Source organism: Acanthaster planci, linkage group LG12 (assembly GCF_054643075.1).
Source record: "Acanthaster planci isolate LZ-2023a linkage group LG12, COTS_SCS, whole genome shotgun sequence".
NCBI classification, from domain to species: Eukaryota; Metazoa; Echinodermata; class Asteroidea; order Valvatida; family Acanthasteridae; genus Acanthaster; species Acanthaster planci.
This window is the reverse complement of record NC_141788.1, coordinates 7,356,475-7,370,658: the sequence shown is the minus strand read 5'-3', so window position 1 is coordinate 7,370,658 and position 14,184 is coordinate 7,356,475. Positions and strand designations below refer to the sequence as shown.

The 14,184-nt window shown below is 47.0% G+C and overlaps 1 protein-coding gene across 1 annotated transcript in view; it reads left to right on the top strand.

Annotated features, from left to right (window-relative positions):
* Nucleotides 1-1,621: 1,621 nt before the first annotated feature.
* The window catches only part of LOC110977712 (scavenger receptor cysteine-rich domain-containing protein DMBT1-like), a 31,219-nt gene continuing 18,656 nt past the window's right edge, over nt 1,622-14,184 (top strand). Inside the window, exons 1-13 of the mRNA XM_022232059.2 lie at nt 1,622-2,181; nt 2,760-3,080; nt 3,557-3,883; nt 4,116-4,424; nt 4,663-4,971; nt 5,512-5,826; nt 7,215-7,529; nt 8,517-8,828; nt 9,338-9,649; nt 9,983-10,291; nt 10,685-10,797; nt 11,665-11,866; nt 12,337-12,645. Of these exons, the coding sequence (XP_022087751.2) occupies nt 2,007-2,181; nt 2,760-3,080; nt 3,557-3,883; nt 4,116-4,424; nt 4,663-4,971; nt 5,512-5,826; nt 7,215-7,529; nt 8,517-8,828; nt 9,338-9,649; nt 9,983-10,291; nt 10,685-10,797; nt 11,665-11,866; nt 12,337-12,645 (3,628 nt within the window). The 5' untranslated portion in view covers nt 1,622-2,006. The remainder of the gene's footprint in view (nt 2,182-2,759; nt 3,081-3,556; nt 3,884-4,115; nt 4,425-4,662; nt 4,972-5,511; nt 5,827-7,214; nt 7,530-8,516; nt 8,829-9,337; nt 9,650-9,982; nt 10,292-10,684; nt 10,798-11,664; nt 11,867-12,336; nt 12,646-14,184) is intronic.

The following is a 14,184-nucleotide window of genomic DNA, read 5'->3' as shown; positions in this document are numbered from 1 at the left end:
CTGGGCAATAGCAAAGTCCAGTGCTTCCACGGCTACTTGTAAGGCTGCTTCCGAATTACTATGGCTTGAAATTATACACGACGTTATGGGAACTGCCTGTGTGGCCACCATAGACTCCCGCGTAATTTCAGGCCACTGCCCAGTAGTTCGGGTACAGCCTATGATTTCATGTCCGTAGGAAATTTGGAAATGACAGTTTTTAACAAAATCTTAAGAAAAACCTAAATTCTAAAGAAATTGACAATTTGTGTTCAAGTGAAAATCTTTGCCTATTTAGGGGTTACACCATGTGCTTTCCTATGGGAAAAAGAGGACTTTTATATTTCTTGAGAGGAGACTAGTCTTCAGGCCTCTTGTGAGCTTCCAATGTTGAAATGTTTACTCTATTGTTGATTTGACTCTTTTTGAAAAAAAATCCTCCAAAGCCACGATTTTCCAGCCTTTATTTGCGTCCAGTTTCCCCAGCCTGTTGTGTGTAAAAAAAAAAAAAACTGCTGAAAGCAATAGTGGTAGAGGGCGCCATTCCATAAGAGACATGGATGGACTTCATGTCCAAAATCTGGACTCACAATGCCCTTCATCAGCATACTAAGGCTTCGATGGTAAACCAAGTTGGTTCGTTGCATCAATAGTTACAATGGCAAGCAAGCCAGATATTGCCTTTGTATTCAGCACGGTATACCGGTGGCTTCAATGCAGTCGGTACAAACGCATCACCAGTCCAGATTTTCTATGAGCTGTGCAAGAAACGAACCACAGATCACACTGGCAGATATCATATGGAAAAAATGGATTCGCAATGTCCTTTTTACCAGACAAAAACAATGGAAAATCGAGTCCGGGGCTACCTTTAAAAATGTATCCATGACGACTGAGTAAGTCGAGCGCGCTCAAAATTTATTGTCTGAAAATACTCTGTTCGGAGCCTGGTGGAATTAACTGGAACTACTTTTGACCATTGTTCGTGCCCGGCGGCGTAGCGATACTGGATATGGTGCCAGGGGAGAGTGTCATAAGTTTAGGCTAAATGATTCCAAACATAGGGGTTGTATCGCATGGTATACAGAATATTGGGAGAAATAGTACCGTCTGCGGATGTAACTCGCCGGATATGAACTCACTGTAGTGTGATATTACCTCGCCGTGCATGGCGAAGTAATGTGGCCCTTATACATGTACGCTTTGATGTGGCCCTTACAAACTTGAGTATATATGCTCATGTGATTTCAACAGTTCAAAATTTAAGTAATGTACATTACAAGTCTCCATTTTGCTTCGAGGCCAAATATCTGCCTTCGAACATAGAATTACAAAAGGATGTCAGTGGAATATATTCAGTTCTTGTTTGCCTTAGTAGCGCTTTGAATAGCTACTTATATTGTGTTCATGTGCCCTTCCAACTTTTCTGAACATAAACCCGGATCTGAACTTGTCTTGTCTTGGGAAGGAATTCTAAATAACTGAACAGCGGGAGATATAACAATGTGGGATTTCCCATTCGTCGAGGCCACGACCCGATCTCACTAAAAGTATTTGTAAGAGAACTCGAGCAGCAGGGAGCCGTACCAGGCACAGTCTCCATGGCAACGTTTGACATTATCTTGAACCGATGAAGAACAAATATCAACAAGAACAAAATTTATACTCAAAGATCAAATTTTGAGTGGGGCTGTGTGACAGTTGCCAGGTGAACTTGACACCTTTCGTTTTTGCGGAATTTCTTTCGCTTTCGTCCCCGACTTCTTATTCAGTGTTGTAGCTGAGCGGAGGTCTTTTTCCTGCGTTACTTTTGCGGACGCCAATTCCCTCCCGAAGCCGCAATTTCTCTTCCCTGCGCGAACTTCTTTCGTTCTCACAAAATTGTCTTACCGGTCGTGAAACCGTAGGAATTCCAGCGTTACTTGCCTCGCTTTTTAAGGAAAGAAGTCGGCCCCTCCTACCGTCCAAGAAAGCAAGCGTCGGAGGTTCCGGTATCCTTACGTTATCAGCCTCGGACTCGACAAGTGATGAAAACCGTGGCGAAGCGCCTATCTGACCGTTCAACGTCGTCGACGGTACTGCTCGTGGCGATCGCCTGGCTAGCTGTTGGAGCCAGGAGCGCGACGGCAAGGGAAATCAGCCAGGCGAGACATCGACGAGACGACATCGGGGGAAGCGCTGTAACTACTGGACCGTCCTATGGTAATGTTTGCACCAACTTTTCTTGCTCTTTTTAGGAGGTGTTTTCTATGTTGAAATTGCTATGTAACTGCTGTTGTGTATTATAGGTCTTGCCAAGGCAGCGCTAACAGAAACCCACATTCTTTGTCTTTTGGTAAAACCAAAATAATGTTCTTGCATAGAATGTAAAAATCTGCATTTTGCAGAGAATAATGACGAGACAAAGCCACTCCCTCTTTATATCAAGTCGAATTTCACTTGCCTTGGGTCGATATACTGTAGATCTTGATTCGTATTGAGTGGAATTCGTTTTCTTTTCCAGAAAATTGTCTTTTGCTTTACTTATCTGCTTGTGTTTGTGTTCGCTGTTTGTCTGTTGCAATTCTTCTGTCTGCGATTACAGGTAACAGCAGTTGTGATTTCTAGGAAAGTTTGTGAAAATTAAAAGGCTCCTTGTTCTGGATGAATTTTTGAAAATACGAAGCAATTAAAAACTGAAAACAGTGTATTCTTGCAGGCGACAGCTAGACAGTTGCCAAAAACCCTTCCCAGCTGATTTTTTCCGAGGGAGCCGTTTTCCCCTCTGATTTCTTTTGAAGGTGGTAATGACCACGTGAGGCTGGTCAACGGCCCCAATGCCCACAGCGGCCGCGTTGAGGTCAAACTTCACGGCGTCTGGGGCACTGTGTGTGACGACTTGTGGGATATAAAGGAGGCGGAGGTCGTGTGTCGGTCCCTGGGTTTTTCCGGTGCTAGCTCAGCCTTGGTGAGCTATGGGTCTGGTACGGGCCCCATCCTCCTAGATGACTTGATGTGTACTGGCCAGGAGGAGAAATTGGAGGACTGTCCGCACGCGGGTGTGGGGAATCATAACTGCAGTCACTACGAAGATGCAGGCGTAGAGTGTTCGACTCAGGCCGGTAGGTAAAAAGATAGTCGGTGATTGGATGGATTCATCAGCTGGGTTGGGCTGAGGTGGGTTGGGGTGAATTGAGTTGGGTTGGGCTTGGTTGCTTTGAGTTGGGTTTGGTTGGACTGGGTTGGGCTGGGTTGGGCTAAGCTGGTTTGGGTTGGGTTGGGTTGAGTTGGTTTGGGTTGAGTTGGGTTGGGATGGGTTAGGTCGAAGCTCGATAAGAAAGATGTTATGTTTAGGTCAAAATGACCTAGGTCATAACTTTTGCCTTTTGTGTGGATTGCAACGACTCCCATACAGTTGATTTAATAATTAAGTGCAAGTCGTCTTTTTAGGAGATTATTACAAAGAGACCTTTCTTTACACCATGCAGCTTGTGTGATACAATCCAAATCAGACCTGAACATGGCCCATTGTTTACGCCAACATTCCCTCTTGTGATTGAGATTATAATTTTTTTATTACGAAACGTGGACTTTTCAGATACGACGGTTGACGTGCGCCTTGAGGGAGGAGAAACGGACTTTGAGGGCCGCTTGGAGATCCGTTTCAACGGTGGGGAGTGGGGCACGGTGTGCGATGACAGCTGGGGACTGGAGGAAGCCCAAGTAGCCTGTCGCATGCTGGGCTTCCCTGGGGCCGTGGCAGCCCGGTCAGGGGCCTGCTATGGCCAGGGCAGTGGCGACATCTTCCTGGACGACGTCGACTGCGACGGTTCCGAAGAGTCCCTGCTGGACTGCACTTTCACGGATCGCTTCAACCACAATTGCCAACATTCGGAGGACGCCGGCGTGGTGTGCCAACCCGCAGGTAAGAGTTGACTTTATGGAAGGGTGGAATTAGAGATCCAAGAATGAATGGCCAAAACATTGTGACAGAAACGCATGGCATTGTCAAGGGCGTCAGCGGTGATACAGTGTCTACGTGGTGAAGTCATAACGTCTTGGTTGAGCCAGATTTCAACCCTTAAAACAAAATGAGAAACGAACAAGCTGAGGTTTTGATTTTAATCTTGTACGTGGTTTGTTTTGTTTTTCGCTAGTTCGTCTTGCTGGCGGGGACGTGCCGAACGCGGGCCGAGTGGAGTTGTATCATCTGGGTGCCTGGGGTACGGTCTGCGATGACTATTGGGACATCGACGACGCCGAAGTCGTCTGCCGTCAGCTGGGCTTCTACGGAGCATTGGCTTCCTTGGGCAGTGCGCGCTTCGGCCCGGGATCCGGGGACATTCTGCTAGATAACCTGGGATGTCTCGGGTGGGAGAGCGACCTGTTCGAGTGTCCTCACTTGGGGGTGGGGAATCACGACTGTTATCATGGGGAGGATGCGGGTGTCGTCTGCAATGTGAACGGTATGATATGACAGGAATACATGAATAAACCCTATCGAATGAGTCCTCTTCAGCAATGTCGTCATCCCAAGTTAGGCAGTATTTCGTTTATTGAAACTAAGCATAAATGTGGATATTTAGGGCGCTATTTAGTTTGAGTAAACCCACTGAAACTAGCGCCCTCCTCTCGTGTCCGCGATGCTTCTGAAAGGCTTATAGGAGGGATAATAATGTAACCTTCCAATGTTTACTCCAACAGTGCGTCTTGTGGGCGGGTCATCCAGCCACGAAGGCAGGGTGGAGATCTACAGCGGCGGCAGGTGGGGCACTGTGTGCGACGACGGCTGGTCCCTGAGCGACGCTGCCGTGGTCTGCCGTCAGCTGGGCCTAGGAGACGCCCTGGAGGCAACACTGAATGCCCGCTTCGGTCCCGGCACCGGGGACATCTTACTGGACGACGTGGGCTGCACTGGGAACGAGGACACGCTGATAGACTGCAGCCATCCTCCGATTGGGACCCACAACTGCGGACATTCCGAGGACGCTGGCGTCATATGCCAGGAAGATGGTATGCGATAATATAGTCGGAATGCTTTAGTTCCAGGCCATCTCAATCAACGCAACGCAAGTAACGATGCCCTCCAAGTCTTCTGAGTCCAGTGTTGTATTCGAGTCCGTCACAAGTCCTTTCACAAGTCCTTTTACAAGGCCAGTCTTAGGCATAAAGGTGAACAATGGCAAAAGAATTACAGCTCATTTGAATGGCTCGTGAATTAGCTTAAGACTGAATGACTTGTAACGGACTTGTGATGGACTCGAATACAGGCTCAAATTGTGAGTCACAATTCAATTCAAGACTAGGCACTGTTCCTTATCAAATAGTGGACTGCAACACCGATGTTTTTAGTCCAAGGCAAAAGCCGTACACGCCAGTTCAACCATACATGTACAATTTGCAACACTTATGTTGTCGCGAACCCGGATTGGTAACAATAAGTTTGTTTTCATAAATTGAAATGATTGTTTAATTAATGATTCAAAAGGTAAGTTGCAAGGTAAATGTGAAATATGACGGATCGCTTCTGTTTGAATCATATCATGTCTTCAGCTTCGATTCGTCTGAGGGGAGGAGACAACAACCGCGAGGGGCGTGTGGAGATCTCAATCCATGGAGTGTGGGGCACCGTCTGCGATGACCTCTGGGACCTGAACGACGCCACGGTGGTGTGCCGCCAGCTGGGCTTCACCGGGGCCGAGTCGGCACCCACGGGCGCCCGCTTCGGCCGGGGGGAGGATCCGGTGTACCTAGATGACGTGCAGTGCACGGGCAGCGAGGCCACACTGATTTCTTGCACCCACGCTGGTATCGGGGAGCACAATTGTGACCACGGGGATGATGCTGGAGTGGTTTGTAGCTCGTCAGGTAGGCGGACTTTGTCGTTTTAAGTACATTATCCTAGTAACAGCGTGACCAGCAATGGTATTATAATTTATTATTTATGAGCCCCAAGCAGGACCAGCAGAGGGCGCAGCTTGTTTTCGCATCTTCACGAACAGCTCGAGATCTTGTTCACGGGTAGGCCGCTCGAACGCCAGGCACATACAACCGGTTATCGCTCGTACTTAGTGGCAAGCAGCATGGGGCATCCACATACGTTCTTCGATGGTTAATGTTTTGATAACGAGATAAATTCTTTTCTTTTTATAAAGGAACAATCATTTATGATGTTGTGGAACATTGGTAATGCTAATTTTGCATAACTTCTTATTGTCTGCTGCTTTGTAAGCCATTTTACTTTGTTTTGCGGTTGTTCAAAAATCAAAATCTCACGAGTTTTTGTGTGTGTTCCTGTAAAACCCTGACGAGGAGGTGGTGTGTGATCCTGTTCCGAGAACAGCGTTCTCGAGTCGTGTTCCCACCGTTCAAGCGCGAGAACAAGAAACCGCGTGTCAAGAACAGGCCTCCAGAACTCGACCTTAGAGTCTCTTTTGGTCGGAACTGCATTTCGCTGCTTCACAAACGACTGTGAAATGCATGCACGCGTTAAGGTCGCGTCGCTACAGCAACCTGAACACTCCCATCCAACATGGCTCTTTTCAACCGATGAGGGGTACTTCTGCTCAAGGCGGATAATATACTGTAGTGCATTATGTGTATGCTCTGCTACATACCTTGGTTTCTAATATACATTGTAGTACCATCACTAGCGTTGCTTCTATCCGCCTTTGAGCGGAAGCACCCCCTCATCGGTTGAAAAGAGCCATGTTGGTCGGAAGTGTTCATTTTGCTACGACGAGACCATTAACGCGTGCATGCATTTCATAGTCGTTTGTGAACCAGCGAAGTGTAGGTCCGACCATTGATCTCCATTATAGATGGAGATCAGTGGGTCCGACCAAAGGAGCCTCAGTTTCTAGGAAAAGTGCGCCCTCTCTTCATCTTAAAGTAGAAGTAAAACCAGTCGCTGCTGCAGCAAAAAAAGGTTACAAAATATTTTCGATATCTGCAAAACTTTCAGATATTACACTGAGGGAATAACCCATAAATCAATCTCTGTTTCTTGCCAAATAAACTGCAGAATTTCAGATTTCAAAGATCAGAAATTTATTATCTTTTAGGGGCCCAAATAATGAAGTTTAAAGAGCACTGGATTTGTTTCTTTGGTTCGGTTTGTAGGATGATTTAATAACAGCAATTTCATTTGTTGAATACCAGTGCAGTGATGTGTGTATTTTTGGCATGATTCTTAAAAAGTAGGGGCATTTTCACTGAGCGTGATTTCACGTGCTTGAACACTTTACAATATACAGATTCTCTCCGTCTCGTCGATGGGTCTACCCGTAACGAAGGCCGGCTGGAAATCTACCTCGGCGGCCGCTGGGGCACGGTGTGCGATGACTGGTGGGGGTTGCAGGACGCCACCGTGGCGTGCAAGCAGTTAGGTTTCCCGGACGCCCTGACGCCAACGGCTGGCGGCTCATTTGGCAGTGGCACGGGGCCAATTCTGCTGAGCAATGTGGACTGCGTGGGCTACGAGAGTTCCCTGGTCAACTGCCAGCATACCGCAGCTGACCACATTCACTGTGATCACGATGAGGATGCAGGGGTGGTGTGCTCACCGTCTAGTAAGAAATTTCTCAGCAATGATATGTAAACACACACAAATCAATTTGTGCACTCGATCCAATTATACCCATCGGTGTCTAAAAACGAAGTTTTTCATGCAAAAAGCCTGCTCAAAAAACTTATTATGGGCCTCGAGCTTGACCAAGAGAGGGCGCTATTTTCTAAGCAACGGAGGCTCCTTTGGTCGGAACATTAACCACAGACCTGGAGGCGCTTGTTCAAGAACGATTAGGAAATGCACACGTTAAGTTACAGTTGCGTTGCAACCAACAAATTAAACATTCCTGACCAAAACGGCTCTTTTTCAACCGATGAGGAGGTGCTTCAGCTCCAGGCAGACAGGAACCTGAATAGTATAACATCACCAGCATCTAATTTGTCATAGGCACAGGAGAAAGGACGTGAGCTGGTTGGCTTAGTGTTGTTGATATAAACGAGAAGGGTAGATGATGTTCTTGGTTCGAACCCTCCCAAAGGGTTCCTATTTTCTTTCTTTCTGTTATTTTTCTCGTCTTTTTCTCGTTGCAAAAGACTAGGTTTGAAATTTGTATAAAACAGAAAAAACAGTCCCTTCAACATGTTATATATGAGCTTGAGTCTGACCTATTTCTAAACATGGCACTTAAATCAGGCCTAGCCTTCCATGACGTGCCCTTGAAATTGCATTTTGCATTAAATGTCTCATTTATTTTAATTGGATCGGATGCTTCGATGGCATAAACAACAAACAAACAAGAAAATATAAGCCAAAGCAGTTTGTCAGCTATGTTTGCTTATGTTAGGTATGGGGAATTACTTTACTTGCTTCGTGAGGATTTCTTTTATTCTCTTTTCTAAATCAAACCAACAACACATCCAATCACTGAAAAAGGAAGTTTCTTTCCTCCATAATGTATGTCTTGAATTTGATAGTGCGTTTCACTAAGCGTTACATCAAACAAACACGAGAATGAATTGTTTGGTACATGCCATATTTTGCCACGTAGTTCGTCTGGTGGGAGGTACGGACTCTAATGAAGGACGCGTGGAGGTGTTCTCCAACGGCCGCTGGGGAACAGTGTGTGATGACGGCTGGGATCTGAACGACGCCACCGTGATCTGCCGGGAACTGGGCTTTCAGGATGCCATCGAGGCCGTGTCGTATGCCGCCTTCGGCCAGGGGACCGGGCTGGACATCTTGCTGGACGATGTGGCCTGTCTGGGTGACGAGGAGAGCGTGCTTAGGTGTCAACATAGCGGGCTGGGAAACCATAACTGTGGGCATTACGAGGACGCTGGGGTACGCTGCAGTATTGCGAGTGAGTACAGAAAGTCTTCGGGTATTTTGTGGTTAGCTGCGTGTGGGGAAATAAACTTGTAAATGAATATTGAAAGTAGACTTTCAGGGTCAAACAAACATCCTGCTTGCTGAGAGGTTGAAGGAAGTTTTCATGTCTTAAGGCAGATTTTGCCCTGTCAGGCTGATGAGGTAGTTCGCTTGATTGACACGATGGAATATATATCCTCCAGCATCTTTACCTTTTTCCCTGAATTATGCATAAGGAGCAAACATCTCGGCTTTTGGACCGCCTGTTAGCATTTTCGTCACGACAAGTTTTTTTGTATTGTATTTTATATATTAAAATATTTCAGTATTTCAAGAAGCAATTTATGAAGTAACCTTGGTCTAATTCTGACAAACAATTTGACCATTGACCTTATCAGATACCATGTAACTAAGCTTGTCTTAGAAAATGATCCGATGATTTGACAATGTTTGGAGAACATAGGTCAAACGATGAAGGAGTTGTCCATTGTTTTCCTGTAGTTCGATTGGTCGGTGGTTCGACACCAAGTGAAGGCCGCTTGGAGGTCTTTGCTAATGGGTACTGGGGGACGGTGTGCGATGACGGGTGGGGGCTGACCGATGCCCAGGTGGTCTGTCGTGAGCTTGGGTTCAGCAGCGCCCAGGAGGCTACCACGTCGGCCCGTTTCGGCCAGGGCACGGGAGAGATCCTCCTGGACGGTGTGAGCTGCACCGGGAGCGAGGACCGCTTGACAGATTGCACGCATCAGGGCATCGGCGTAAACGACTGCAACCACGGGGAAGATGCTGGCGTGGTGTGTGGTGGCGTCGCAGGTAGGTGGTCCACCGATCTATCAACCAACCTTAGTTTGTTGGGCCTGGGCCAATTTCAGAGGGAACAAGAAACGCTAACTTTTCAAAATTCTAGCTGCTAATTAAACTAATGCCTGAGATCATTCACAAGTAGTGAAATTAACAGGTAACTCAGCAACTCTTGTTATTGGCTGCAAAAAAAATGGTCTCAAAGTTGATGCACTTTTCAAATGAGATTTGAATATGGTAGAGAAAGCTATATCCTGTGGATTGTGTGATGCCTTCTGTCTGATTGTGCCCTCTGTCGGTAGTCACCATGGTCTCTGCTCTTTTTGATGTCTGATTCCTCAACAGAATCCATCCGACTGGTCGGTGGTTCCGGCCCGTACGAGGGCCGGGTCGAGGTCTTTCTCAACGGCCGTTGGGGCACGGTGTGTGACGACAGCTGGGACATCGTTGATGCAGATGTGGCATGCCGCCAGCTGGGCTTCTCTGGGGCCGAGCGGGCAGCCAGTAGGGCTGAGTTCGGTGCCGGCACGGGGGACATCTGGCTGGATGACTTGGCGTGCAGTGGAGACGAATCCGTGCTGGCTGCCTGTCCCCACGCCTACGTTCACAACTGCGTCCATAACGAGGATGCTGGTGTCGTCTGCTCTACTGGAGGTAATTAGTGCATACATTTTGACTGAAACCAGGTCGTTGATCTGCTTTTAGATATATCCACACAGTAATGGGCCATATGACCTATCAAGGACAACAAATAAAGGACACATCACGTGCGAACATTGAAGAGCTACGATTTGCCTTGAGCAGAGGCACCCCCTCATCGGTTGAAAGGAAGCATGTTGGAAGCATGTTGTTTGGAGGACGTATGGAGACTACGTACGGGACGAGAACCCGGCTTACCAGTCTATAATGTTCATGCGTGTGGTGCACCATGGGCGCAGATTTTTCTACTGAATGTCTACCATTTTATTTTGCCTTTTAGCAGATAATACCTGCGAGATCTGAGACAAATGACCTAACCTTGGTCTTTTCTTCCATTTTTTTTTTCAGTGCAACTCCGTTTGGTGGGCGGTTCAACCTTCAGTCAGGGGAGGGTGGAGATCTGGCACGACGGTGAATGGGGGACAATCTGTGACGACGACTGGGACATCAACGATGCTCGGGTAAGCCTAGAAAAAGTACCTCAGATTCGTGAAAATGATATGGAGGATAGTGACTAGTGTGTATAGCAATGCTTATCTTACTTTGGCCCTTAAACTTACCTAATCCGAGTGACTTGGACCCTAAAATTGCCGTTTTTTAAACATTTGGACATGATCAGCGATAGCATAGTAGGGTCTAAGTTAGCTCTGCTAAGTGGAGCGTTAGTATTCCTCTTTTTCAAATTGGGACGGGATCGTCATACTAGCGCTCTACAACATTACATATATAGTAAAATGACAACGGTTCTCGAAATTCCAAAGACTCACCAAAAATACTTTTTTTCACCACCTACTGGCTTTCTTAAATGCCAAAGGAAAACCTTTGGGGCTTTAGTGATATTTCTGAGTACAAAATCTGTCAAAATCGGACCATTTACACTTGACACATGTACGACACCTCCACCGTACCACCTCCTCCCATTCAAATACACGTTTAGATTTTTCTGGCCCAAGAACTCTGTGATCGAACATGGTCCTTTCAGATGCACGCATGACTGGCTTATAGGGCCTACGGGGTCTGGGCACACGACTTGTTGATCGCGACGTTGGGAGGGCTACCAACGACTGTTTCCTGGTCAATACGTCTTGTGCCATGCCCCGAGTACATATGGACCTCTTCCGTGGTTTCGTTAGAGGACGTTAGTATGAGGATCCCGTCTATCCCGACTCAGCGAGGTCCAAGTACCTTCCATAGGCTTTTGCTTCCAGTAATTCATTCCACTCAAAATAGCTCGTACCATGAATCAAAATATTCTGAATTCACCTCTAAAATGATCCAATAATTTTATTTTCAGCTCTTTTTTTTTCAATTTCTTTGTGGTCTCTCAGGTGGTATGCCATCAGCTGGGGTTCTACGAGGCCCAGGCCGCCTCTGGCCAAGCTGGCTACGGTCAGGGCAGCGGGCCCATCATCCTGGACGACGTGCAGTGCCGAGGAGATGAGACGGACATCACGCTGTGTCCACACAACGGTTTCGGGGTCAACAACTGCGGGCACTCGGAAGACGCCGGGGTATCCTGCGTCGTTGCCAGTAGGTTCATTATTTGCACCATCAGTACTGACTATTCAGAGACATTTATACGTCACACAAGCTATTTTTCTCTCATAATAAATGAGCATTTGCTCTGTCAAGTTCCAGGTTACAGTTTTCAGTTTTCACTAACCCAGCAAACATAGGCAGTCAGTTTTTTTAATACACTTCATAAGCACCAATGCACATACTGCTGCTCTTCTATGAGCCCCGAGCTGGACCAAGAGAGGTCGCAATTTTTCTAGATAAGGAGGCTCCTTTGGTTGACTATGAAATGCATGCGTTACAGTCATGTCACTACCAGCAAAAGGAATACTCCCACCATATCTGGCTCTGTTCAATCGATTAGCCTCAAGGTATTATGCATAAAACTGGGAAAGTCAACGGAATATGGATCAGAATTTTTTTCAAGTATAAGAATTGGTTCAGTTACAGGAATCACATTATGGGCTTGCCTTTGTTGTATACAGTTCGGCTCCAAGGTGGCAGCAATTCGAGGGAGGGTCGTGTGGAAGTGTTCCACCGTGGGGAGTGGGGCACGGTGTGCGACGACTACTGGGACCTGGACGATGCCCGGGTCGTCTGTCGGCAGCTGGGTTTCCCCAACGTCCAGTCGGCCTGGGGCTCGGCCCACTTCGGGATGGGCACCGGCCGGATCCTCCTGGACGACGTGCAGTGCCTCGGGACGGAGGACTCCTTGGACGAGTGCCCGCACTCCGGGCTGGGAACCCACAACTGCGGTCACCATGAGGACGCCGGCGTGACTTGCAGCCCGAACGGTGAGTGAATGGCGTTGATGAAGGAGACACCAAGCGAGATCTTTGTGTGCCGCACAGCACAACAGCCAAATTAGGGACCTTTTCCTAATCATGAACATTATGTTCATGGCCACAAGGATTAACAGCAATGGTGAAATGCCGGTTTACGTCCAGTATTGCCCATCTGTGATAAAATCTTACCAATGCTGGATGCACGGCTGTGTGGAATTTAAGAGAAGTGACCATTCTCGAATGTGTCATCACTCTTCACTCATAGAAATCAGTATTTATTGATTTTGTACAAAAAATGGTGCTCGAGAATCTTGAATATTTAAAAAAATTTTAACTTTTAATACTGACATGAAAGAATTATCGCCGTAGTTTCGACCAAGAGATCCTAACACCAAGGCAAAACAGAGTATGGCCATGTCCAATTGATTTGGCTGCGGCTTGAAATTACGCACAAGTGTATTGAGGGATCCCAATACGACGCTTTTAGCATCAATCTGCGCACTTCCACGTTTGAAAACGAGGCTGTATGTGTCAGCTTCAATTCCTAATACGATCAGATGATTGAAAGTAAGGAGTCAAGACACAAAATAAATTAAGGTAAGTTAAATTCAGACTTTTCAGGATGAAAATTTTCGTGGAAGAGTCTTTCAGGATAACTCGACGCGTAAAATCCAAAGAAAAATAACGACAATTGACTGCGAACTAACGTATCTGCGATGGTCGTGTATTTTGTGCAGTGGGCGTGGTTTAAACTGAAGTGGCGTCACACGAACCGGATACTCCATGTACTGTGTGGACTCCGCGGGCGCGCGCAACGAAGTTCAACACAGAGGGCCTCGGCTTCGATTCAGATATGCGCAGACGGCGCTAATGTGAAACCCCTCTAGTGTAGTGGCGACAGCCCGTTTCCATAGAGTCATGTGTATTATAGTGGCCACAGCCAGTTTCCATAGAGTGGTGTGTATTATAGTGGCCACAGCCAGTTTCCATAGAGTGGTGTGTATTATAGTGGCCTCAGCCAGTTTCCATAGAGTCGTGTGTATTATAGTGGCCAAAAAAAAATGGCGCACGGCCAGTTTCCATAGAGTCGTGTGTATTATAGTGGCCACAGCCAGTTTCCATAGAGTGGTGTGTATTATAGTGGCCACAGCCAGTTTCCATAGAGTCGTGTGTATTATAGTGGCCACAGCCAGTTTCCATAGAGTGGTGTGTATTATAGTGGCCACAGCCAGTTTCCATAGAGTGGTGTGTATTATAGTGGCCACAGCCGGTTTCCATAGAGTGGTGTGTATTATAGTGGCCACAGCCAGTTTCCATAGAGTGGTGTGTATTATAGTGGCCACAGCCAGTTTCCATAGAGTCGTGTGTGTTATAGTGGCCTCAGCCAGTTTCCATAGAGTGGTGTGTATTATAGTGGCCACAGCCAGTTTCCATAGAGTCGTGTGTATTATAGTGGCCACAGCCAGTTTCCATAGAGTGGTGTGTATTATAGTGGCCACAGCCGGTTTCCATAGAGTGGTGTGTATTATAGTGGCCACAGCCAGTTTC